Genomic DNA, 27,802 nt, shown 5'->3' with positions numbered 1-27,802 from the left:
AGCGCAAGAAAGAGTTGTTGGCTGCCTGGACGAGTGGCAGTAATGAAGGAGAGACGCACGGGATTCAGGCTGTACATCCAGTCCACGGGAGTTAAAAAGGGAGTGAAAGGGGAGAACTAAGGAAAGGGAGCAATCAGAGGTAGTTCTTAGGTTTTGTCTGGAGTGGGCCAGGTGAATGACCGTGCCCTTTGTTGGATGGAGAAGACTGGGGTAAAGAGCTGGTCTGTATTGAGCGTATTAAATTTAAGATGCCTGCATCCTGGGCCCAAAGACAGCGTTGACTTCTTTCTAAGCTACTCCGTGCTTCTTTAAACTTGGTTATTATTCAACTGTCAGGCAAAAACCACTTGATTCTTTGGCCATACACTTGTGTACCCTTCCTTATTGCACTTGTCCACCAACCTTTTTTATTCAGGACTTTGGGACTTGGCTTGTCCACCTCATTTCTTGGCATAATTATGGGCAACTTCAGGGGCTGTGTGAGCAACTCATCCAAGTTCACATCTGCGAAGTTCTCTGACCTTCAGCGTGCCAGCAGTGACAGCATGATGGGGGGCTTTTGTATCCCAGTGCCCCTGCTTCCTTACTACAATGTAACTTTGAAAATACTGCTTACCCTTTTGTGTCTCATTTCCTCAATTGTAAATTGGGGGTAATGGTAGCTGCACATTTGGGATTTTGTGAAGATTAAATAAGAAAATAATGTAAATTATTTTCTGTTATTAATTACAAATACCTGGCACATAGTAAGCAGTCTATAAATGTTATCTATTAAGATTATTAGTATTTAATTATGTATCTATTTAATAATATATGCTGTTATTATTTTTTTCAGTTAAGCAACCCCTTCAAAAGCTATACCTTAAGCCTTGCCTCCTCAATTTTAACCTTTAAATTTTAAGTGCCAAAAAAGGGGTAATGACCACAATTTCTTACTATGTTCAATATACTTGCTTTAAAAAAATAAAACTCATCAGTGCTTCAATTACAATGGTTCTTATTTACAACTATACATCAGATTTACCCAGGGGGTTGTTTTTCAAAATTTCTGGGCCCTACTTCTGGGAGTCTGAATAAGATGGGTAAGGGTAGAGATGAGGGATAGCATCAAACAGCTCTATTACAATAGTCCTCCCTCCGTCTTCTCTCAGTTTACCCCCTTACGTGGTTCCTTGCCTCACCAGTTTCCCCTCCATTAATTAGTACCTTAAGCTACTTTCTCATGGCAGCCTAAATTAATGTTCTCATTCTCTTTTTATCTTGCCACTTCGGCTCTGCTATCCCCTAACTTTGGATAAATCCATCCAGTCTGCCTCCAATGTGGGCTACTGAAAACCACAGTTCTTAAGCTATGTGAGATTGTTTCATGTGCTTTTTTGCTCTTTAATCTAAACTATTCACATTAGAACACCTAATCTTACATGACACAGTAGGCATATGACTCTTTTAGTTAATAGTGATTTCAAAAGTGACTTCAGTTCTCACATAATCCAATTACCCAGGATCTCTGTGATTCTATCAATTCTCTCATTCATTTTCAGAATATGTTTGGAGTAGTATTAATGATATTATTAAAGTTTCATAAATGAGAAAACTGAGGCACAATGATAAAATAGTTTGTGGCACAAGCTGGGAGGCATAATTTGTTTTTGAACTTTGAAACGTAGATTATGATAATCATGTATTAAGCAACCTTTCTTCTCTGTATTAATTCTGTTTTGTGGGTCAGTATATGGCTTTAATATCACTGTTTTTAAGGAAGTTGTGATGGATTATTGTTGTTTTATTTTCTTTTTGAGATGTAAACTATCCTGATCATCAGTTTTAGTCTGTGTCTTTTGGAGGAGATTTATTGATATGTTAGAGAGAGAGAGAGAGAGAGAGAGAGAGAGAGATTGGGAAGTAGATGATAATCTTTGGCTTTGGTTTTTAACAAGAATTTTAAAAATTCAATTACAACTAGAGAACTTTTCTTCCAGTTTTTATTCATCTCCTTCATTCTGTTTGGAAATAATGGACCTGACCCAATTATTTTTTGAGAATTCATAGAACAATGTGTTAAAATATTTTAGTTCTAATCAAGTTCAGTGTAATATCTGGCAGGCATCTATAACATCTGTTCTTTAACATGTGAATAATTCTTTGCTTAAGATATTGACTCCATTATTATTCTTACTGGTTTTGGGATAACTATGATCTGAAAAATATAGCTGCTTCACATATAAAATAAATGCTTTTTCTCTACAAGCGTTTTTTATCTTGATTTTGTTAGTCATATAACTTTCTAACAGTGATATTTGAAGTATGTAATGGTATGGTAAAAGTATGGTAAAAGAAGAATACCACAGATATTGGAAATTAAATTTATTGTTGAATAAAATTTAGATTATTACAAAATTCAACATAACTTGATTGCTATATCAGGGTAATTTCTTAATGAAAAGCTGATCTAGCTACCTTCACTTGTTTGATTTAGTATGCCATGTGAGTCTTAGTAAATTGACATTTAGTTTGAAAATAAAATTTGGCTAAGTTATAGCGGAGAGATAACTATGTATTGGATTAACTCTTAATGATTATACCGTGAAATTAACACTGAGAACCATTTATAATACATAACATTAGATGTCTATTAAAATGTTCTAGATGGTTAAAGTACAGTACTGTCATTCTTTTCCTATATTTGGTAAGAAAAAGACTTTAATTTATGGAGGAGTAAAATGGAAAAGAAAGAAAGAACGAGCAAAGTTGAGTGGGTGGGGCATATCAGTTTCAGATCGCTGCTATAACAAAGTACCACAAACTGGGTAGCTTAAAACAACAGCAGTGTATTATCTCACAGTTTTGGAGTTTAGAAGTCTGAACTCAGGGTGTTGGCAGGGCCATGATTTTTTTGAATGTTCTAGAGGAGGATCCTTCCTTGTCTCTTGCTCGCTTCGGGTGGTTGTCCGCAGTCCTTGGCTTGTAGACACATCTCTGCGATCTCTGCCTCCATCATCACGTGGCATTCTCCCTGCGTGTCTCTGTGTCCAGATTTCCCTCTTCTTCTAAGGACACCAGTCACATTGGATTTAGGTTTAGGGCCCACCCTAATCCAGTATGACTTCATCTTAGCTTGATTACATTTGCAAAGACTTCCGAATCAGGTCACATTCACAGATTCTGGATGGATGTAAATTTTGGGGGGACACTATTCACTCCAGTAATACAGGAGGGCTCTAAATTCAATTTGTATTTTGAGATTTAAACCAATATACTTACTAAAGCAAACAGGTAGATACATTTTATGTAAGAAACTTATTTTTACTTACAGCTATATTCATGCATATGCTTTGCCACTGTATAGGTCTAAGTATCTACTGTTTTCCATTCATGTAGCACAGATGGCACTGAAGGAATATTTGGTTATGAAACAGCTATTTATGTAGTTGTGGAACCAGGAGACTTTCCACATGACCTCTTAATAGCCCAATGTTTATAGAACCAAACTAGACTTTTCTTGAGCAGAGCATTTTAACTGCTATTAGAATAATACTTTTGTTCTTACTTATTTTATATCCACAATACCTAACAGTGCCTGATGCTGATTTATTTAGTGAAGGATGAATTAAAAAAGAGTGGTGTATGTGTGTGTCTCTCCATTGAGAGGTTGTCAATAGAGGCATGATAGGGGAGTTTTCATTTCGTGAATATATTTTCTTCAGTCTTTTTTAAATACCCAACTGGTGGCACCCTTCACACACTGTTCTACACTTTGTTTTTATTACTTACAGTATATCATTCCATATTACTATACAAATGCTATGATTACGTGATATTCCATTGCATAGATATAATTTATTTAACTAGTCTTTCCTTTTTATTTTTAATTTTGATAAATACACGTAACATTACACTTACTGTCATAACCATTTTTATATGTACAGTTCAGTATCGTTAAGCATATTCACATTATCATGTAACCAATCTCCAGAACTTTTTCATCTTGCAAAACCATGACTCTATACTAGTTAAACAACTTCCCATTTCCCCCTCCTGGCAACCACCTTTATTTCTATGAATTTGAGCTAGCCTCCCTTTTTAGTTGTTTTCATCTTTGCTCTTACAAACAATGCTGCAATAAATAGCCTTGCATATGTGTCACTTTGTGCATGAGTAAGTTTATCTGTAAGGTGAATTCTTAGAAGTGGAATTGCTGGATGAGAAGATTTTCACATTTCTTACTTTTGATATATATTGCCAAATTGACTTCCAAAACTATTGTACCAATTTATATTCTTCCCAGTAATGTGATATAGCAGCTGTTTAAATATACTTCAGTAAAGTTAGCTTGTCAGCCAAACTGAATTGGGAACTTGGGAAAGGAAAGGGCACTGTGAAGGGAATTTGGTGCTGTTGCATTTTTTAAGAAGGTGGGATCTCCCAGTGTTCTACCTCTATTCTACCTCAGTTTCTTAAGGATTATCCACCCTGTGGCACTCCAGTATATTGGGTTGACGTGAAGGGTGATTGGGGATGAAGGGAGGCTGGGAGAGGTGAAGCAGGTGCGCTCCAGTCTCCCGGTCCCTATTTCATCCAGAACTATTACATACAAGCCCCTCAACTTCCTATAGCACTGAGTGAGATGAGTGAATGTTAATGTATAATCAGCCTCTGTGGTTCGTGTCAGACATCTGAGGAACCCTAGAAGCTTCTTTGTAGAATCCTGATGTTTGAAACTGATGCTCAATTTTATTTTTTTCTGTGAAGTAAATTTACTATAAAATGAGGCATAACCTTGTGGAAATACCACTATTTTCCCTAGAGTGTATATACATATAGGTTTTGATGCAATGTTCTTCTGGAGATTTTAAATAAATGTGATATCTTTATTAGTTTTCTTATTTTAAAATGAAAATACTTAATATATTTTTGTAATGTTGCGTATTTTATTGTAAAGTAGAATTTGAAGGGCTCTGGGAACCACCTCCCAATGATGATTGGGATTAATAGTTTGGAATTCATTCCCCCAGACTTTCTTCAGTGTATTAATATATAAATTTTATTTCTTCCTTAAAAAGATGGAGTCATGCTATATATACTGTTTTATTATTTGCTTTTTTTACTTGATAAAGTCCTTTTTGGGTTAGTGTATAGAGATACCCTCAGTTCTTTAAATGGATTTATATCATAATCTTGTTATGATAATTCTGTTATATCATAATTTTCTTATCCATTGCCCTGTTGGTGAACACTTAAATTACATTAAATATCCTCTAAGCATTTGTCTTTGCCTATTTGAACTAATGTTTCTGTCGGATAAATTTGAAGAAGTAGAACTTCTAGATCAAATAAATGACCATTTTATATTTTAATGGGTATTTTTGGACTCTACATAATGTTATATCGATGTCCTGATTTTTATAAGAAACAACATTCATTTTAAACTTTCAGAAGTTTTAATTAGATGATGTGTCATCATTGATGTATACCCGTTTTTCTAATATAAGGTTTCTAGTAAGATCTTACTTTAAAATGACAGCTTGTTCATTCTTACAGTGATGGAATGGGGGGACGATATTAAAGCAATTTCAAATGATGAAACAGTGATGTTGGTGAATCATCAGTCAACGGGAGACGTGTGTACTCTGATGATGTGCCTCCAGGACAAAGGACTGGTAAGCCATCCTGCACACAGCAGAAGACCGTAGAAAGGGGAGGTGAACAATCAATTCAAGTAACTTACTGTGATTTGGAACATAGACTTTAATATGTATACTTTTCCTGAAAATTTAGATAATTTTAAAAAGAAAGATGTGCATAATTCTAAGTCACTCCAGGAGAGGAATTTAGAGACTTAAAAAAAATAACTGTGATAATGTAAATTATATCTGTATAAAGCTGTTTTTTAAAAAAAAAAAGAGCATTTTCTCAATCTGTTGGGAGCTTATTTCTGGGCATGTCCTCAGTTTGGCTCAAGTAAACTTAATAAAATTGTCTACAGGTTTGGGTAAAAATGAATGAATGAATGAATAAATAAATAAATAACTGGAATGAAAGCAAAGCTAATATGGTTTGAATTGGGGGCTATCTATCTTGAAGTAAAGTGGTGGATTGCCAGGTTGAGAAATACAGACACAAAAAATAGTGTTGCTTAATTTAGAAGAGTAACATTTCTCAGTGAATTCAAGGATCTTGGGAATCTTTAGCCAAAGGAGAATAAGGTAAATATTATTTTGGATTTTATTTACAAAGCATATTGAAAGGAAAGATATTTAGGCTCATTTTATTCAGTGTTGCTAAGGCTGTGTTTGACCTGTTGATTTATGTCACTTATATTGATAAATAAAATATACCTATAAACTGGGTGGGTTTAAAATAAATTATCTTATTTTAAAGGAATTATCACTTTAGAAGTTAAAGGGTTCTATTCATAGAAAAGTAAATAAATAGAGAATATATAAAATTAATAGAGCTAATATTATTTGCCTTAATAGTAAAGAAGCAAATCAATCGATGTTTGTTGAGTGCTTCCTATTCGTGGTCAGCGGCTGTAAGTGTAGAACACCATCCTATAGGACACTTTCCTACTCTTAAAGGAGCTACGGTCCAGTGGTAGGTGCAGGGAAGGTATATAGCAAACAGTACTTAACTGCAAAATGGGAAATACTCGGTGGCAGATGAGCTCACCATGTACCTGATAGATACAGAAAACTTTGTGGAGGGAAGAGGACATAAACTTGGCCTTGAAGAAGTAGAATTTAGTTAAGGCAGAGTGATGAAACAAGGGCCTTTTTCCTTCGTGAGACAATCTTAGCCAGGACACCAAGGCAGGAATAAGCCTGGTGTGTTTAGGTTCCTAGAGATTGTGTAGGTCAGGGGTCAGAAAATGAGGTGAGAGTCAAGGAAGGTATGTTTGATTATTTTGGAATCTGTTTCTCATGTTTATCTGAAAAGCAGAGGCATAATCATGCTGGAATGTGGCATATATTATCCTTTCTTATATTCAGTCTTGAATTGTTAAAAGACTATCACTGTGTAAATATGTTTGTACTTAATAGTAATGTTAATTGCCTGTCCTCTAAATTCATGATGTTAAAATTTTGTAAAAACTAGTTTATTTGGCTTTGTGTAAAGAGAATCCGCAATTAACAAACATTTTTATTCTGACTGATATGATAGTTACATGTATAGTGATTATTCTGAGGTCCTACAGTGTCCTTAATTGGTTTTTGAATCTCAAAGAATGATTAAAATGGTCAGAATAAATATGCCTGACATTATTACTCTAACTCCAGTTTGGTATTACATGATAAATGTATTAACCAGAGTCTTAGTTAATCTAAAAATTGCTAATCATGTGGACAAAGAAAGTTTGGTTTGTTTGTTAGCTTTTGTAGAAAGATTTCAGTTAGTCTATATTTTATTTTTCTGTCCAGAATAATTTTTTTTATTTTCAGATTAGTCATACTAAACATATTTTAGGATCTGATATTGCTGAACAATTTGAAATCTTTTTTTTTTAAGGTATTAATGACAGTACTTTTTCTTTTTAATTGGGGAACAGTGTGTTTTTCCAGGACCCATCAGCTCCAAGTCAAGTCGTTGTCCTTCAATCTAGTTGTGGAGGGCACAGCTCACTGGCCCATGTGGAAATCGAACCGGCAACCCTGTTGTTAAGAGCTCGTGCTCTAACCAACTGAGCTATCCGGTGGCCTCCAATTTGAAATCTTGAAGAAATTTTTATCATTTTTCATAAAGAAGTAATTGAGAAATACAAAGCTGGAAGTATAGTTTTTACCTCTTGCCTAATAACTTAAGGCAGTATTAATTTATATTTACAAGTATGAACGTTTATTTATGTACTCCATGGTACTACTACATTCCAAGAAAGTGCTCTCAAAATGTAAAAGAGTTGACTAGACTATAGTCAGGTTTCTTTTATCCAACATTTAACTATTTCTTGTTTTTAAATATTTTAGGTTGTTGCTCAAATGATGTGGTTGATGGATCATATTTTTAAGTACACAAACTTTGGAATTGTTTCTCTAATTCATGGAGACTTCTTTATAAGACAGGTAAGTAATGAGCATATTTCTTCACAGTGATAGCCTGATCAAACTTTTTCTTTATTGTAAAAAGAGGTGTAACAAAACCAATTGTAATAGGTAGAGCCAGTTCTAGTATGTCAGGGAGCTCTTCCTCTGACTCTTTGTTCCTTAAATCATTTATTTCAATCCCAACTTGAATATGCAAGCATTATAAGCATTAAAATGCTGATAATGTAAATACTCTAAACTCTACCCTCCTCCTTTTATCTAAACAGTACGATGTTCAGCAAACATTTATCAAGCACCTGCCACATTCTCAGCTCTTCTACTTCTTAGCTATGTGACTTGGACAAGTTCCTTAAACTCTCCAAGATTCCTCCTTTTTCAAATGAGAATAACAGGTGCTTTCTTCGTAGGGTTGTTATGGGGATTAAGTGTAGTAACACATGTGAAACACTCAGAACAGTGCCTGCTACCTTCATCATCATTTTTATTATGATTACTACTATTGTCATCTGTATTGTCACCATTATTTACAAGTCACTGTTATACCTGGTATATAAATTAGCAGTAGGGAGATGGGAGATTATTAAAAAAAACAAGATTACCAGTAGTGAGATTATTAAATAAATAGAGGAAATATTTTGAGAATTCATAGTAGGAAAAGTGAGGACATCAGATTTCTGTAAATCCAGAAAAACTTTAGAGCAGAAGATACTATTTGGTATAAATCTAAAGAATGAGTATGGGTTTGCTAGAAGGTGGAATGGGTCCCAAGCATTAGGAATAATTTAGTGTAGGAAAAAGACTCATGCGCTCTTACCAAGTCAACACTATATTATACTGTGTTTCCCTGAAAATAAGACCTAGCCGGACCATCAGCTCTAATGCGTCTTTTGGAGCAAAAATTAATATAAGACCCGGTCTTATGTTATAAAGACCTGGTCTTATATTAAAATAAGACCCAGTATTGTGTTGTATTGTATTGTATTGTGTTATATTATATTTATTATATTATATTATATAAGACTCAGTCTTATATAATAAGACCGGACCTTATATTAATTTTTGCTCCAACAGACGCATTAGAGCTGATGGTCCGGCTAGGTCTTATTTTTGGGGAAACACAGTAGTGTTTCCCTGATACACTATTAGTATCACACACTTTATTTTCTCAAAAATGGATTATTGAAATATGATATGCTAGCATTTTTATGTATGGTAATGCCACACTTAGCTGGTGTTTATATATTTAGCAACTTCAACCTGGATTGTGTAGTACTTTGCACATAAGTACTTAATGAATAACTGGTGAATCTAATTAAGCCTCTCCTAACAACCGCAAATTCAGAAATTAGCTGGAAGTGTGTACAAAAATTCTAAGCTCTATGAAAGTAGGTGTCACAAAACACATACACTTTACTCCAAACAGTTTTATGTACAGAACATATGTTTGTTTTTCACATGCTGTACAATTATCTAGTTTCTTCTGGAAACACCCCTGGTTCTTCTGAGCAGAGAGATGAATAGATGCATTCACTGGAACCTCAGAAAGAAGTAGCAACAGGGATTAGCCACAAGGTTCAGGCAAAATAAACAGTGATCAGAACAAAGAAACTAGCTTAACATCTCAGAGTATCGCTGGAAGGGAAGAAAGCAGAACCAACAATCGAAGTTTAGTAGTCTAGGGGAATCACGAGGGAAAACTAGCTGAGCCTTTTGCATCATGGAAGTCTAAGGAGATTATTGAATTTATAGTATAGTATAACAGTTGACCCTAATGTGATTCCCAGCTATCAAGAAAAGGCTAAATTATGGGTGTACTTTGACGGGATAAAAGTAGAAAATAATGTACTCTAAAATATTTTTCTAAATATTACAATGTAAAGATTTGTATACTTAAAGATTTTATTTCAAAATATCAGAGAGATTTGCAAATTCATTTCTAAAGAGCAACATTTTCTCCTTGATAGATGGTAATAAAAATCTATAACATGGAGGGAGGGAAGAGAAAAAAGTATTAATGGTAAAGAAAACCTCTTGGGACTGCTGCTAGACAATTTTGACAAGATATTTCCAAGAATGTTAAAAATATTTTACATATAGACTTGGGAACTTAAATACATAACAATCATAATTCAATTCAGTAAACTCGCTAAAAAAATACCTTACTTGTTTTGCATGTGGAATAATTTAAAGACTGAAAGCATACAAATTATTTTGGAGAGCTTCTGTAATTTGTTGGCTGAAAAATTATTCGCAAATTGATCGTACAGGAAGAAAGAACCTTTGTGATATTTAGTTGTGGGTTTGGGGCCTTCCTACAGGTTTTTCTGGATTCCTGCTTTCAGTCTCCAAGTCACCTCTTTCCTCTCTTTCTCTCACAACTAAGATCCAGTGCATCAGTGTCCTCTTAGCCTCACTTGCAGATTTTTCCCTGAATATATCCATTTCTCATCAATATACCACAGTTGAACCTCATCAAACTCCTTTGTCTGGACAACTGCCATAATATCCTAATTTATTCTGTAGTTTTTATGTCACTGGAGCCAGCAGATTTTTTAAAAAATGTAAATAAGATCAAGACACTCCCTGGTTCAAAACTATCCAATGACTTCCTACCCCAACCCACTTACCAAGTGTAAGACCCATTTTACGTATCTGTTGTCTGCTTCTCTCTGCAATTTCCTCTCCTGCTCTTCATCCATGCTGGCCTTGGTACAGTTCTTTGAACATGTCACGCTTGTTCCCAGCACTGGGAGCTTTCTCCTTTTTGTTCTCGTCACCTGGAATACTCTGCCTCTCATCTTCCCATGGCTTTTTCCCTCACACTGTCAGCTCTGTTCAAATTTCACTTCCTTGGAACTCTTGACCCTCTCTATCCTCTTACTCTTTTTTTCCTAAGACATATCACCAATTGAATTTACATTCTGTATTTACTATCTTCCCCACTCCAGTAAGCTCCATGAGGGTCTCTTCTCTCTCTCCACTGTATAGGACAGTACCTGGCAAGTAGTAGGCACTCAGTAAACAGTCACTGAATTGATGAATGAATGAACTTTCAGGGGCAATTAGAGCAAATTTTTACCTTTAGGAAGAAGAGTTTATTTACATAAGTGCTAGTACCTTTTTACCACTTTGGTCAAAATAGGCAGTAAGTAGGGGGAAATCATTATCCTAGTCTATGATTGAGTTTTACTTTATAAGTTGTTATTTCTATTTAATTTTATGGCATTTTCATTTCAAATGTAACTATATTTATGTGTGTGTCTACCTTCTAGGGAAAACTTCATCGTGACCAACAGCTTCTTCTTCTCAAGAGGCACCTAGAAAATAATTACAGGAACAGAGATCGAAAATGGATTGTTTTATTTCCAGAAGGGGGCTTCCTCAGGAAGAGGCGAGAAACAAGTCAGGCCTTTGCCAAGAAAAATAACTTACCATTTCTTACACATGTCACTCTGCCAAGGATTGGAGCAACAAAAGTTATTTTGAGTGTACTTGTAGCACGACAGGAAAATGGAAGTCCAGCAGGAGGAGATGCTAAAGAATTAGGTATGATGGTTTTCAGCATGTTTTCCTTTGTTGGAATTAAAGGATTTTCTGGAGTTCTAGAAGATAACATTGTTGTTCTTTTCTATATTATAATAGAAATAATACTGAGGGAGGTGAAAATATAGTTTTTAAATGTTTTTATTTATAAAAGTAGTCCATGCTTCCAATAATTTTTTCAAATAATACAGAAATGCGTAAAGATGAAGGTGTCTTTCCCCTACCTTAGCTGTCCTTACTTCTGGCCATTCCCACTGCTATAGTAAACATTCCTGTAAATATCTTTATGTATTTGTGCAAGTATTTCTGTGGGGTAGATTCCTAGAAGTAGAATAGCTAGATTAAAAGATATAGGGAGAGAAGTGACTAATTTGTAAAACTAATCATAGGTAATGCAAATGAGAATAGTAATTTATCATTTATCAGATTTAGAACGTTTTTTGTTTGTAATACAGAGAATGAATGCAATTGGGCAGTATTTAAGAGCTTTAAAATATTTAAAAATGACCCATTTAGTCCACTGCAACTAATACTTATCAAAAGGAAAGAATCTGAAATACTGGCAAAGAAGTTTATCACAGCATTATTTGCAATAGCAAACAATTGGAAATAACCAGAAGAGAGACCAGTTAAGAAATGATCAAATATCTGTACAACAGAATACAGCTCAGTCATTACCAATGATGTTTATAGAGCATCTTTATTGGCTTAGAAAAATGCTTATGCTCTATGTTAATGATGTGGGAGGAACATACAACTGTGGTGAAAACATTTGAGCTCAAATATATAAACAATAAGGCAGTAGGAAATGAGTGAAAGGAAAGATACCAAAATGTGAGTAGTGATTGCTTCTCTGAGCTGTAACATTATGGATGATTTTTTCTCATTTCTTAATGCTTTTCTGGATTTTTAAAAATAATGAGTACGTATTACTTTTATACCCAGGAAGAAGTAAAACACACTCAAAGATGCAACTCTGTATCTTGGAGACAGCCTCATGAGTTGTGAATATTTGCAAGCTACATTTGTGCCAACAGCATAAAGGCTGTTATGAACAAGTTTATCTAAGACACTATGAAAGTTTGGTGATGGAAACTCAAAGAAACTCACTAGGGGTGAAAAAAACAAAAAGAAAGAAAGAAAGAAAGAAACTCACTTGGTCTGTTTCCTTAGTAGCATTTTGCTATTTTAAAAAATAGTCTTTAGATAAAGTAAAAATAGAAATAATAGGTCCTCAGAAATATGTATTTATAAATGACAGTAAGGACCAGACATAGAAATAATGCCTGTGAGGCTACAGAGTTTTCCTTTCATTTGTTTCTTTCTAAGCAGCTAGACAGTCAGTTCTCTTAATCTTTCATCATGTATTACAAAGACAAATGGAAAGAGTTTTTTAATAGAAAAGGAAAGTTCAGAATAGCTTCACTGCTAAAGAGACACTGTGGCAATGTCAGCCAAGCCAAAGCTTGAAGGGAAGGTCTTCCAAATAGGATTTGTTGCACTAATTAAGACTGCTGTTTTTAAATTGTTTTATCCAGTCAATCCCCTGTGATGTTCTAGATCTCAAAGGCAGGGACAGTTATCATGCTAGTTACACAATGGTGAAGAAAAATAGTTTTTCCTTGGGAACAAGACAATTTCTATTTATAACCAAAGCAAAATAGTTTATTATTTATCTTATCTTAGTTAAAAATTTTATTCTAGCTGTTAAGGGAAAATCATAAAAAATTCTAGAAAGTTGTATACCGGAAAACTAGTTTTACTTGTATTTTACCATTTTCCCCCTATGTTTTGGTATTTTGTATTTTATTTTCTTTACTGTTCGTATTCATTATTTAGTGTTCTATTCCACAGAAACACAAACCATGCCTTTGTGTATTTTAATATGTGATCCATGCACATACCAAAATTAAGTTGGATCTGATTAAAAGGATTAGTTTTTTTTCTTTGTTGTATGATTTAATAGACATAAAACTGAACTCTGATTTTTCCCCCATGATTTTATTATAAAATTTTTCAAACATACGTAAAAGTTGAAAGAATTTTACAGTTAATATCCATCAGTTGGTTCAGACAATCAAGATGACGCAGTAGTTAAATGCTGTGTTTACCTTCTCTGACAACCACATCAAAATTATAACTATTAATAACCTACAAAGCAACCATTATTGAGAATCGCCTAAAATCAAGCTGAACTGAAGCCTTTCAACTAAGGATACACAGAAGAAGCCACCTCCAGAATGGTGGGAGGGGCAGAGACACGGTCGGGCTGGTCCCACAGCTGCGTGTGACCATCAAAGATCGGGAGGGATATTTCGGCTGTGGGGATCCCTCACCATCCCCTAGAAGGGAAAGAGATCCCAGCCCCACTCCAGCCCAGGGTTCCAGTGCCGGGGAGACAAGTCCCCATAATTTCTGGTTGTGAAAACCAGCGGAGATTGTGACTGAGGGAGACTGAGTGCGGCTGCACTCACAGGTACTCCTTTTAAAGGGACCATGCCTGTGGACTTACCCACCAATGGAATCACTTCCTCTGAGCTCTAGCATTGCAGCAGCAGCTGGAAAGGCGACAGCTGGAAAGGACGTATGGTGGGAAACTGAGTTATCTGACTTGGGACGGGGGCTGGGAGACGGATTTCCCCTGAATGGAGGAGTTCGTAGAGGCCATTGTTTCTTTGCTGAGCCCTCTCCCTTCCCTGCGTGCAGATGCAGGCGGCCGCTATATCTTGAGTCTCCACTCCCTGGCGATTTGAGACCTGGCCCTGCTCAACTTTCTGGCACGCCCAGGCTGCTTCCTGCGGCTTTTTCGTGCAGACCACCTGCCTTGGCTCAAGCTGCACATTTTTCTAGGGTCTCTCAAAGATTTGCATAACCCAGACAAGCAGCATCCGGCTGGAGCATGTCCTGTACCTCTGGCTGAGCAGCCCTAAGCCACTAGCTGCAGCCAGCCTTGGTTCATGGCTTAGCCTTCAAGGTGCTTCCATGCACAGCATGGCGGCAGCCATCTGCGGATTTCTTTGTAGCTTCTGCCAGGCAGCCCCAGGTGGGGCACAGGCTGTAGTTCAACTTGACCTACAGCAGATCCCCTCCAAGGTGATCCTGGGGCTGGCACACCCAAGTGGCCAGCTTCAAAACGAGCTGGAGCATCACCCAGCCACATTCAAGTACAACATACCCAGGGGGTGAATCAGGAAGACACCAGAGTCCTGCTGAGGCAGATCCTATCTCGTAGGATCAGCCCCTGCACAGCAACTTCTCCGCTGTAGTCAAGGCCAGTCCTCACAACCAGTGAGCCCCTCCAATTAAGTGCAGTTATCAACCAAGACTCAACTACAAGAGGAGAACACACACAACCCACACAAGGGACACATCTGGAACATGTGGCTCAGGTGCCCAGAAAGACTGCACCACTGAGCCCCACAGCACACCTACTACATAAGGCCACCCTACTAAGACTGGAAGACGTTGCACCCTACCTAATACCTAGAAACAAAAACAGGGAGGCAACCAAAATGGGGAGACAAAGAAACATGTCCCAAATAAAAGAACAAAGCTCCAGAAAAAGAACTAAATGAAACAGAGATAAGCAATCTATCAGACACAGAGTTCCAAACATTGGTTATAAGAATGCTCAATGATCTCAGGGAGAACTTCAATAGAGAGATAGGACACATAAAAATGGAGATGGAAACCATGAAAAAGAAGCAATCAGAAATAAGAGATATAATAATGGAAATGAAGAATATATTACAGGGAATCAGCAATAGATTAGATGAAGCAGAGGATCCAACCAGCGGTGTAGAAGATAAGATAGCAGAAAACACCCAAATAGAACAGCAAAAAGAACGAAGAATACAACAAATTGAGGAAATAATGACAGAAAACTCTCCTAACCTGGTGAAGGAAATAGCCATACAAGTCCAGGAAGCACAGAGAGTCCCAAACAAGATGAACCCAAACAGGCCCACACCGAGACACATCATAATTAAAATGCCAAAGGTTAAAGACAAAGAGATTATCTTAAAAGCAGCAAGAGAAAAGCAGTTAGTTACCAATAGGGGAGCCCCCCCATAAAACTGGCAGTTGATTTCTTAACAGGAACTTTGCAGGCAAGAAGGGAGTGGCAGGAAATATTCCAAGTGATGAAAAGCAATGACATACAACAAAGATTATTCTAGCCAGTAAAGCTGTCATTTAGAATTGAAGGGCAGATAAGGAGTTTCCCAGACAAGAAAAAGCTGAAGGCGTTCACCACCACCAAACCAGTATTACAAGGAATCTTAGAGAGACTTCTTTAAGATATGAGAGGGTTAAGGATGGGTGAAAGGGGAAGGGATTAAGAAGTACAAATTGGTTGTTACATGGCAGTTATGGGAATGTAGGGTATAGCATAAGGAATATAGCAGCAATGTAATAATTAGGTATGGTTTCAGACAGGTACCAAATCTATCAGGGTGATGGATGGGACTGTGGGGGGCAGGGTGAAAAGGTGAAGGTATTAAGAAATACAAATTGGTACTTAATATAGTATGGGGAATATAATCAACAGTGTTGTAAAGATCATGTAAGGTGCCAGATGGGCACTGGACTTCTCAGGGGGAATCACGTCATAGACTGTGTCCAATGCGCTGTACCCCTGAAGCTGAAGTAGAATAATACTGAATGTCAACTATAACTAAATACATAGGTACATATAGTCACGGGATGTGGAGTACAACATAGGGAAGATAGTCAATGGTATTATAACAGTTATATAAGATGTCAGAGGGGTAGTAGCTTGGGGGAGGAGAGTTATCACTTTATGAGGAGTTTAAATGTCTATTACGTTGCTTTGTATACCTGAAACTAATAATATCCATGAGCTGACCAACTAGATTCTATAATTAACATTTTACTATATTTGCTTTATCATATCTCTCTCCATCCTTCTATCCATCCATTAGTCCATCTTGTTTTATTTTTTAATGCATCTCAACCTAAGTTGCAGACATCAGTATACATTTCAGCATGTACATCACTGGGAGCTTGTCAAAATGAATTTTGTTACATAAACTCTGTTCTTTTAGCAATATGTTATTTAAAAACTTTTTTCCCCCACTTATTTCAGGATGTTGGCTGAATTTTTAAAGAATTTAAGTCCGGTTCATAATTATTTGACATACACAAGTAAAATATCATTGATTCCTAATGCACATTTGGACTTATGTTTGAAAATAAGTTTTATTTTTTAGGGATCTCTTAAATACTGCAAACAAAGCACAGACCATTACATGTTGAAGTCTGGCTGTCAGCGTTCTCTGGTGGATTCCCCTCTCAATTCTTCGTCAACTTTGTACTCCATGCTGGCCATAAAAACACCATGCAAAGGACCAAAGTTAACAGAACTTCCTCATTCCCTCTCACAATGATAGTTATCTGCTGTACCTACCAAGGGCAGACAAGTTTACTCCTTTATTTCTATGTAACTCTTTTTTTTTTTTTTTGATTTCCATTTGCTTTTTTTTTTTAATTTATTAGTTTCAGGTGTACAAGATAAGGTAATACTTAGACGTTCATCATTTATATCCCTCACACTGTGAACCTCCCTCCCCCCATCCACTATCCCTCTGACCTCACACCGAGCCATCACATTATATATATAAAATTATAGTTGGCATTCATTAATGTTTAGCTTCTGGTGTACAATGCCATGATCAGCCATCCACAGTATCTCTGAGGTGGTCTCCCAAATAGGACGCATGTCCATCGGATACCCAACAAAATCTTTACAACATTATTGATTAAGTTCCCCAAATTAATTTTCAAAAAACCCTGAGGCCATCTTGTGGTTACCAGCTGCTTCCTAATCCCTTCACCTTTCCCCTTATCCCCAACCCCCCCCCCCGCCCATCTAACAACTCTCGGTTTTTTCTTTGTGTCCCCAAAACTGTTTCTGATTAGTTCATTCACATATTCTTTTCTTTAGATTCCACATATAAGTGAGATCATATGGTACTTGTCTTTCTCTTTCTGACTTATTTCACTTAACATAATGTTCTCTAGATCCATCCATGTTGTTGCAAATGATAAGATTTCTTTCTTCTTTATGGCTGCGTAATACTCCATTGTATAAATGTACCACAGCTTCTTAATCCAGTCATCTACCGATGGGCATTTTGGTTGTTTCCATATCTTGGCTATTGTGTAAAGTGCTGCAATAAACATAGGAGTGCATACTGATTTTTGAATTGGAGTTTTTCTCCGGGTAGATGCCTAGGAGTGGAATTACTGGATCATAGGGTAGTTCCATTTTCAGATTCCTGAGATACCTCCATACTGTTTTCCATAGTGGCTGCACTAATCTGCAATCCCACCAACAGTGCACTAGTGTTCCCTTTTCTCCACATCCGAGCCAGCATTTGTTGTTTGTTGATTTATTGATGATAGCCATTTTGACTGGAGTGAGGTGGTATCTCATTGTGGTTTTTATTTGCATTTCTCTGATGGTTAGTGAGGTTGAGCATTTCTTCATATGTCTTCTTGCCTTCTGTATGTCCTTTTTAGAAAAATGTCTCCTCAAGTCCTCTGCCCATTTTTTAATTGGGTTGTTTGTTTTTTTGGAGTTGAGTTGAGTAAGTTTTTTATAGATTTGTGATATTAATCCCTTATCAGATATATCATTGGCAAATATCTTTTCCTATTCAGTAGGATCCCTTTTTGTTTTATTGATGGTTTCATTTGCTGTGAAAAGACTTTTTAGTTTGATGTAATCCCACATGTTTATTTTTTCTCTTACTTTTCTCGCGTGAGGGGATATATCAGTGAAAATCTTACTCCGGGTAATGTCCATGAAGTTTCTTCCTATATTTTCTTCTAGATATTTTATGGTTTCAGATCTTACATTTAAGTCTTTAAGCCATTTTGAATTTATTTTTGTATATGGTGTAAGGAGGTGGTCCAGCTTCATTTTCTTGCATGTGTCTGTCCAGGTTTCCCAACACCACTTATTGAACAGACTGTCTACCCCATCATACATTCTTGCTTCCATTGTCGTAGATTAGATGGGCATATAGGCATGGATTTACTTCTGGACTCTCTATTCTGTTCCATTGATCTATGTGTCTATTTTTATGCCAGTACCATGCTGTTTTGATTACTGTAGCCTTGTAGTATAGTTTGAAATCAGGTATCGTTATACCTCCCACTTTGTTCTTATTTCTCAAGATTGCTGAGGCTATCCGGGGTCTTTTATGGTCCCATATAAATTTTAGGATTATGTGTTCTATTTCTGTGAAAAACGTCGTTGGTAGTTTGATAGGAATTGCGTTGAATATGTATATTGCCTTAGGCAGTATGGACATTTTAACTATATTAATTCTTCCTATCCATGAACATGGAATGTGTTTCTTATGTCTTCTTTCATTTCTTTCTTCAGTGTCGTATAATTTTCTGAGTACAGATCTTTTACATCTTTGGTTAGATTTATTCCCAGATATTTTATAGTCTTTGGAGCAATTGTAAATGGAATTGTTTTTTTAATTTCTCCTTCTGATATTTTATCATTGGTATATACAAATGCAACTGATTTCCGAATATTAATTTTATATCCTGCTACTTTACTAAATTCATCTATCAGTTCTCTCTATGTAACTCTTGCTAAAATGGGAGGAATTTTTCTGTTTTGTTTTAAAGAAGAGCAACAAATGACAATCATGTGCATTAATAAAATGCTTAATTTTATTGCCTTATTCCAATATTTATTAATGTCTCCCAGGTATCACAAACCTTGGTATTCATATTATATTGTGTTCTATTTAGTGGATGTTTTCGTTTGGTTTTGATGTCTGTTTTTCACTTTTGTGATGTGATACTTCAGCTCTGACCTTTTTTCATAAGCCAGTTTTTGTGAGTGATAAAATATAAATTGGATCTTGATGGTGCATAATTATATTGAATACTTGAATGATGCATGTCTAATAAATGACAATGCTGTTATTTGTTAATTTGTTAGAGACTCATCTGTTTTATAATATAATAGGAAGTGCTTAATTTCATCCTAAGTGCATCATATGGAACAGTTAACATCAAAATTCATCCATTTCCTTAAAGCAAAAAAGTATGTCAGTATGCTTTATACTCCTCAAGTAATCTATACTATGTTACTTGTAAATAATATAAAAATTGATTCAATTTTCAGTCGTTTTTTTCTTTGTTCTCAGATAGCAAATCTAAAGGCCTCCAGTGGATAATAGATACAACCATAGCTTATCCCAAAGCTGAACCCATAGATATTCAAACCTGGATCCTTGGATACAGAAAACCAAGAGTCACACATGTACATTACAGGTAAGAATTCTACTTTAGGACTAAGAATATCTCCAACATGAAGTACTGTCTCAGGACACTGTGAATGTTTTAATATTAAATGTTTAATTGATAGCGAGTGTAATTGACTAAACATTGTTATGCTGAATTTTTAACATGAAAATATTTGAAGTAGTATTTTCACTGAATGACAGAAGTCTCTAAAATGACATTCTAGAGGCACTGTGATTACTTAATTGTCTGAAACTCTTGAGTAAAAGTGATTAACTTACTTAAAGGGCAAACATCAAGGATAGATATATATTCATTTTTTATTAAGCAGATTTGTATGAATAGAAATAGAATTTTTTAAAGCATTAAGTCATGTAAGATTTTCTAAATGATTAAACTGATAATTTCGCTATGACTTACATGTTAAATTTTAAATATTTTAATATGCTTGTCATTTGTATAAACAATAGCAATAACATTGAATATTCTGTGCTAGCTTTTTGAGATTTTTAAAAGAGTTTTATGTAAATGTATATAGGTATTATATGAGGTGTGATCAAACAATACAGTGAACGTTTAAATTTAAAAAATTATTACAGTAAAAGACACATTGCCATTAATTCCCCTCAAAATATTCCCCCTCACTTCAGACATACTTGTCCCATCGTTCTTGCCACTGTCTGAAGCAGTTCTGGAAGCCCTCTTTCATGAGTGTCTTTAGTTGCGCTGTCGTGGCTGCCTCCATGTCCTGAAGCATTTTGACTTTGGGGAAGAGCCAGAAGTTGCACGGTGCCAGATCTGGTGAATAAGGTGGATGAGGACACACTGTAATGTTTTTATTTGACAAATTGCCATGTACCAGAAGTGATGTGTGACACAGAGCATTGTCATGATGAAGGATGGTTTACCGCACACTTTAAAACACGCCTTCTCTCAAGTATGGCTCACACTCCACTGACTGCACTGAAAAAGTTGAAACTTGTCACACACTGTTACCAAGCTGCTCCAGTATTGAAGATCCCTGCCTTTCTGTTAGATGGCACTCGGCAGCAGCAGTCACCGTATTTTTTTATCACAAAGGCTCGGTGTCACATGTTGCTTCTAGTACGGCAATTTCTGTCAAATAAAAACATTATGGTGTGTCCTCATCCACCTTATTCACCGGATCTGGCACTGTGCAACTTCTGGTTCTTCCCCAGAGTCAAAATGACCATGAAAGGTAAATGCTTTGAATCGATTCAGGACATCGAGGCAGCCACGACAGCACAACTAAAGACAGTCACGAAAGAGGACTTCCCGAACTGCTTCAGAAAGTGGCAAGAACGATGGGATAAGTGTGATCGAAGCAAGGGGGAAGTATTTTGAGGGGGGTTAATAGCAATGTGTCTTTTACTGAAATAATTTTTTTTTAAATTTAAGCATTCACCATATTTTTGTTATCACACCTCATATCAAAGTATTATGCTGATAAATAAGGCCTGGATCACTTTTTAAGCCATTTATCTTTATTTCCTGGTCAAAGATCTCAACCAACAGCAACTAAGTTATAAAGTGACCTTAGTCCCAAGGAGTATCACAATTGCCAACAAAACCCTCAATTCAAGAGGAAAAGTACTCAAACTACAGACCCTTTGATAATAGATCATTAGCATGTTTTCATCTATGTAAACCATCAGAGTTTTACAAATATAAGTACAGAGTTGGAATCATTGGAAACTTAAATTTTAAAATTTAAAATTAAATATTACAGTTTGGGTTTTTGATATGTGAGGAATAACTGTAAAATTATAGTTGATTCTACCATGTGACTTACATTGTTGAATTATGAAGTTCATGTATAAGATAAGAAAATAATTCCTGATGACTGTCCTGACTCCATTCCACATATGTTGTCCATTTTACTGAAATTATTGAGCGCTTACTATGTACAAAGCAGTGTGCTAGGACCTGGAAGAATTTCTCCAGGAATAGTTTTATTTTCATACATATGAAACATCTAGCTTTCAGTTAAGTTTTTGAATTATAATCTATAAGTGAAGCTGAATTCTAATGCCCAGGAATATGTGGCTATTGGATATATGTTTTGGACATATGTAGATTGTATCTGCATTGGCTATATGTTGATCTTCCTAGCAAGCAAAAAGAACTGAGACAAGGAAGAAACATTAAATTAAATAGGCAGTCTATTATACTTGACCTTGCTTTTGTAACCAATAGAAGAAATTTTAGTTTATAGTTATTTAATAAAAAAATGAATGGAATAATAGGGATCTTAGAAATTGAAAAAAATGTTCATTTTTAGCAAAATTATTTTAACAGGAACAAATGCAAAGCTCTTAAATTCACTTGAAGCAGAGATTCTTAAATCTGGGTCTCATAGATGGACCTGTAAAAATTTTTTAGCTCAATCACTATACAAACTTTTGGGTATGTCTGCAATTTTCTATAGAGAAGATTCATAGCTTTCACTCTACTCTCAAAATAGACTAAAGATTTTTTAAAAAGATTGAAGAGGAATGGTTAGTTTGATACCGAAAAATGCTTCTTTTATAATAATAAAATAGAAGCGTCTCAGAAATATATTTTTTATAGAATCTTTATTATCAGACATAGAAATAACAAAGAAAATTCTAATGTGTTAGATTAGCAGAGATTAAATTATGATTTAGAATTATGCCCCAACTATTTAATACAATGTACAAATTATGCTCAATTATTGAATTATACACACACACCCCCTAGGAATCTTGGAACATGTTGAGGAGATACACTGTTCTTTTTTTCGTAGTAATTTAATGGAGATCATTCTCTAACCAATGTTAGGAAAAGGGAAGGACCTGTTCTCAGATGGGCAAAGGAGGGCAAATGAAAGGGCCAAGAGAAAACAGAAATGTCTTGGTGTCAGGATAGTTTTGAGGATTTGTAAGAAGCCTGTGAGAAAAGATGTGGGCCATGTCCTTAGCAACTCCCAGGAATAAGACTCTATCAGCCATAGATTGACTGGGTCACTTCACGTATTGTTGGAGGCCACCAGGACACCCTGGGCCACCGAGGAAAAGAGATTGTTTTTAGCTGGTTTGTTTTTTCGCTTTCTCAATTCCAAAATAATCTGTTTATTGCTTATCCTGGATTTTTACTGGCAGGAATAACACCATTAAAATTAAAATAAATTTAAACAAAATGGTACTCCATATATATATATATATATATATATATATATATATATATATATTTTTTTTTTTTTTTTTTTTTTTTTTTTTTTGCTATTCTCAGAAAGATAGGTTTTTGTTCAGACTCTCCAATTGTTTGGTTATATTTTTAAAATTTTAAATAAAGATGAACTGTTTTTAATTACAATAAGAGATTTAAAATGCAACATTAGAAATCATATATACACAAACATGAATAATATAAACGATTGGTTAGATCTTTATCTCCTTTAATGTGGGAGGTTGGCAAGAAAAACTAAATAGTATTAACTGCCTAAAGTGGGGAATGCGTACCCAGAAGGGTAAGAAAAGGTGATTTGGAAACTTTTTTTTTTTTTTTTAATTAATTTTATTGGGGTGACAATTGTTAGTAAATTTACATAGATTTCAGGTGTACAGTTCTGTATTACATCGTCTATAAATCCCATTGTGTGTTCACCACCCAGAGTCAGTTCTCCTTCCATCACCATATATTTGATGATTTGGAAACTTTTAAGAAAAATAGTAGTTTTGCTTAATGTTGGCTTACTTATCTTCACCTATAGGCAGATTTTAAAAACTACTCATGAATGTTTTTTCGGGCAGTTAAGCATAATTTATCCAGAACATTACAACTAACCCATATGATGCAAGCCAATTTTGCTTCACATGATGTAGAAAGTATTTGCTTTCTTCTTAACCCCAGGTGACCTTTAAAAAAAAAAAAAAAGCAGTCCTCATTCTTAGAGAATTTAGCTGGAGTGATGACTTATCACTCTGTGTAGCTGGGCAGGTTAGTACTCTTGCTGGATTTTTCTGTGTAATCTAGAGGAGCATACACATGAGTCAATAAGCATTAGTTCATTCTGCTCAGCATTCATTAGATTCCACTTCGAGTATTGCATATATTATAATTTCTCTATTTTAAAAGAAATAATACAGTTAGTAGAAGGTTATGAAAAGAGCTAATACAAACCCTAGAATACTTGTATCAATTAAAAGGCAGCCATGTTAGATCGAAGCAAAGCAAATTTGGGGTGGTAGTAATTTAATGAAACATAGTTTTAAGAAAAACTCCAAGTTGAAATTACAAACATGTTAAGAAGTTTAACAATTCATAAGTATTAAATTTGCAGTAAGTTTCTGTATATATGAAGTAACTTTGATCACATTTTAGGTAAATTTAGGTAAATTTCATGGAGGGCAGTAACTGTGATGCGTCTTGGTGCTGGCTGAGAGCCTCGGAACGTGCCCTCCATGGCTCGGGCACTCTGCTGTTATGCTGTAGTGTTCCTAGCCATTAAAATTCACTTGGGAAACAATAAAATTGGCATAATTTATTTAACGTTAATCAGCGGTCGGGCTGTTTTTTATTTTCTTAATACGATTCTTTTCTATTTTGGAAATTATTGCGAAGGCTACCAAGTAAATTCTGCTACCTATTCTGTACCTCATTGGAACATACTGTGACAGGTGTCGGAGGTATTTGAGCCAGAAAGGCATTTTCCCTACAGAGTGGTGCCAGTCATACTGTATCAGTAACATTAAGTGCTTAGAAAACAGTCTTTATTTAGATAGGAAAAGAATCGTGTTCTAGATTTTACGTTTCTGTACTGATGCTTAGGAAAAAGCATAAGAAGCAATCGTTTATTTTAGATGTTTAAAATTTTTTTTATTTTAATAGCAGTTTTCTACATTGTCAATTCACTTCTTACTTCTTAGGCTTATGTTGATTTTTAGGATTTCTGGAACAAATGAACTCTAAATACACGTTACTATCTGCTGTGAAATACTTTCCTAAAATACCACATAAGTGAGAAAGTGAAAATTTGTGACACGGTTGTATACTAGCTCCTATCTTACAAATAGGTAGTATTGTTATCTTGCAAAAGTCAAAGTTCTGGTTAAGTGTTTGGAGCTTTTTCCATAGAAAATTGGTGGTAAATGGTGATTAAGTACCCTGGCCACTTTACTAATTAAACCAAATGTACATGTAGCTCCTCAGGCGGCCCACCTGGGACCTTGATGGCCAGAGGTTGCCTGGGAATGCATCATTTGAGCACCAAATGATATACTGATAAAGAAGTATTATAGAACTACAAAGCACCTTACAAGTATAAAGTACTATTATTAAGATATATAAAGTATATATGGATTGTTGCTAAGTCCAGTATTAGTAAATTAGCATTCCCCATTGATTGGATATAAGCCACTTATTACTTTAAGAGACAAGATGTCTTTTCTTACTCCTAACTTCCCAATATTATATATTGTTTAACTAGGGAAATATTTTTGATTGGTTTACATACAACTGCATTATAGATCTTTTTCAAAAGTAAAGTTTGTTTTAAAAGAGAAACCAAAGGCTTAATTCTGAGAAGCATCTGAAGGGAACAACTTTTTCCTCTCTCTCCACTCTCCCCTTTATATTCCTATCTGGAATATAAACTGGAAGGCAATTTATTCCTATTAGTAAGCAATGGCACAGTGTGCCACTATTAAGGAGTTAACAGGAAAATTAAACATGATTAGATTTTAAATCATAGGGACACTGTTTATAAGGATAAAAGCAAAAGTAACCCCTGTCCTTAATATAAATGTCTGCTTTGCTCCAAATTAGGACAGTGAGTTAGAGAAGCTGATTGCCATGTGCAGAAGGAGCTTATATTTTCATTTCTTAAATCTTGAGAAAATATATAACCATAAATGTAATAGCATAGATAGATTATGAAAAGTAGAGGGGTTGCTGTCATGTCTAACTTCATTGGAACTTTTGTTATTTTGGAGAAGGCATTCAATTAGAGTCTTTGGGCAAGAGCTTATTTTCAATTTTTTTGGGGAGGGGGAAATTAATCCAGAAAAGGAATATTTAATATTTCTAAAGAAAATATGCTCACTAGTGAGAATGGACAAATGTTAACATTTTGACCTATTTGCCTCAGGACTTTTTTTAAAAATAAAAAAAATAAAGCATTTCTAATGAAGTTAACTTTCCATTGTTCCCCTTCCCAATTCCATAACCCTTCCTTCCTACTCTCAAAGCCAATACCATCATAAATTTGGTGTGTATCCTTCCTGTTCTTATACTTTATTATACAGATACATATATAAAATACAACATTGTTTTGTATGTTTTAAAAAATGTGTATAACCATATATGGTGTATCATTTTGCAACATGTATTTTTCCACTGTATATTATTTTCTAGATTTTTTTTACATTTATGACTCCCTTTTATTTGTTTGAACTATTAACACTATTTAAATATTCTATTCCCATCATATAATTGTCACTCATTATCTATTCTTTCTCGTAATGTTTTCTTAGTCTTTTTGCTACTACAGTAAACAGTGTTGCAGGGAACAGTCTTATACCTGTTTCACTAAGCATGTATTTGTGAGTTAAAGTAGGGTATGCATGTGCCCAACAGTGGAATTGCTAGATCCTAGGTGTGAGCTTTCCCCTTACTGGGTATGGTCAGATAGTTCTCAAAGTGGTTGTATCAGATTACAGTCTCATTAGCAGTGTATAAGAGGTCACCTCTTCCTACATCTACATCAAAGTCAGTCACCTTTGATTTTTGTAAATCTGATTGGTTTGAAATGGCATATCACCTTTTAAGCCTCAGGTGTCATATTTATGAAATAAATGTGATAATCCTACAATCTGATATTAAAATGCACTGCTATAAAGCCTAATGTTAAGCTGAAGGTAGCATCGTTATCTAAAATTTCAGTCACTATTGGAAATCTTAATGATTTACTCATTGGTGTCCATCTACCCTGTCTAGAATGTAACCTCCATCAGAGCAGATACCTCACCTGTCTTTTTCACAATTATAGTCCTAGGACAATACTGGCATATAGTAGAAATGCAATACTTATTGAATGTGTGAATGCTAAAGTTCATGCTGTCTAGACATGCACTGTTGAGTTATAGCAGCAATTAGCCACATGTGGCTGTTGAGCACTTAAAATGGGGCCAGTCTGATTTGAGATGTTCTGTAAGTGTAAAATATACACTGGATTTCAGAGACTAGTAGGAAAACGGAATGTAAAATATCTCATAATTTTTGTTAATGACATGTTGAAATGATATTTTAGATATGGGGGGATTAAAAGATTACATTTCTTTAATGTTATTAGAGAAATAACAAGGCCAAGAAGCCCCATGATCTGCTGTCTGTAAGCTAGAGAACCAAGAAAGCCAGTGGTATAATTTAGTCTGAGTCCCAAGGTCTGAGAATGGGGGGAGCGGGGGGGGGGGAGAAGGAGTGATGGTGTAAGTACCTGAGTCTGAAAGCCCAAGAACCAGGCACACTGGTGTCCTGGGGCAAGAGAAGTTGGATGTCTTAGGTCAAGGAGAAAGCAGCTTTTCCCTTCTTCCACCTTTTTGTTCTATTCAGAGCCTTAATGGATTGGATGATGCCCACTGCATTGGTGAAGGTGATCTTTACTCAGTCTACTGATTCCAGTGCTAATCTTCCAGAGACACCCTCACAGACACATCCAGAAATAATAATTTACCAGCAGTCTGGGCATCCCTTAGGCCAGTATAGTTAACACATAAAGTTAATCATCATAATAGTCGACATAGAAAACCCAAGAAACTGAGTTCACCATCTATTTATAGAGTTCAGCAATCTTAACATCAAACCATTACAGAAAAATCAGTGTTATCCCTGTATCGTGGCAATAAATTGAAAATGTAATTTTGAAACAATATTATTCTTAGAAG

At 35.4% G+C, this 27,802-nt stretch overlaps 1 protein-coding gene across 1 annotated transcript in view; it reads left to right on the top strand.

The window, feature by feature from the left end:
* Positions 1-27,802, top strand: part of LPGAT1 (lysophosphatidylglycerol acyltransferase 1) — a 70,395-nt gene that overhangs the window by 22,603 nt on the left and 19,990 nt on the right. The window contains 4 exon segments of the mRNA XM_081025860.1: positions 5,539-5,657; positions 7,962-8,057; positions 11,312-11,585; positions 19,781-19,907. Of these exon segments, the coding sequence (XP_080881986.1) occupies positions 5,539-5,657; positions 7,962-8,057; positions 11,312-11,585; positions 19,781-19,907 (616 nt within the window).

The sequence above is a fragment of the Rhinolophus hipposideros genome (genome assembly GCF_964194185.1).
Source record: "Rhinolophus hipposideros genome assembly, chromosome: 19".
NCBI lineage: Eukaryota > Metazoa > Chordata > Mammalia > Chiroptera > Rhinolophidae > Rhinolophus > Rhinolophus hipposideros.
This window is presented reverse-complemented; position numbering and strand designations above follow the sequence as displayed.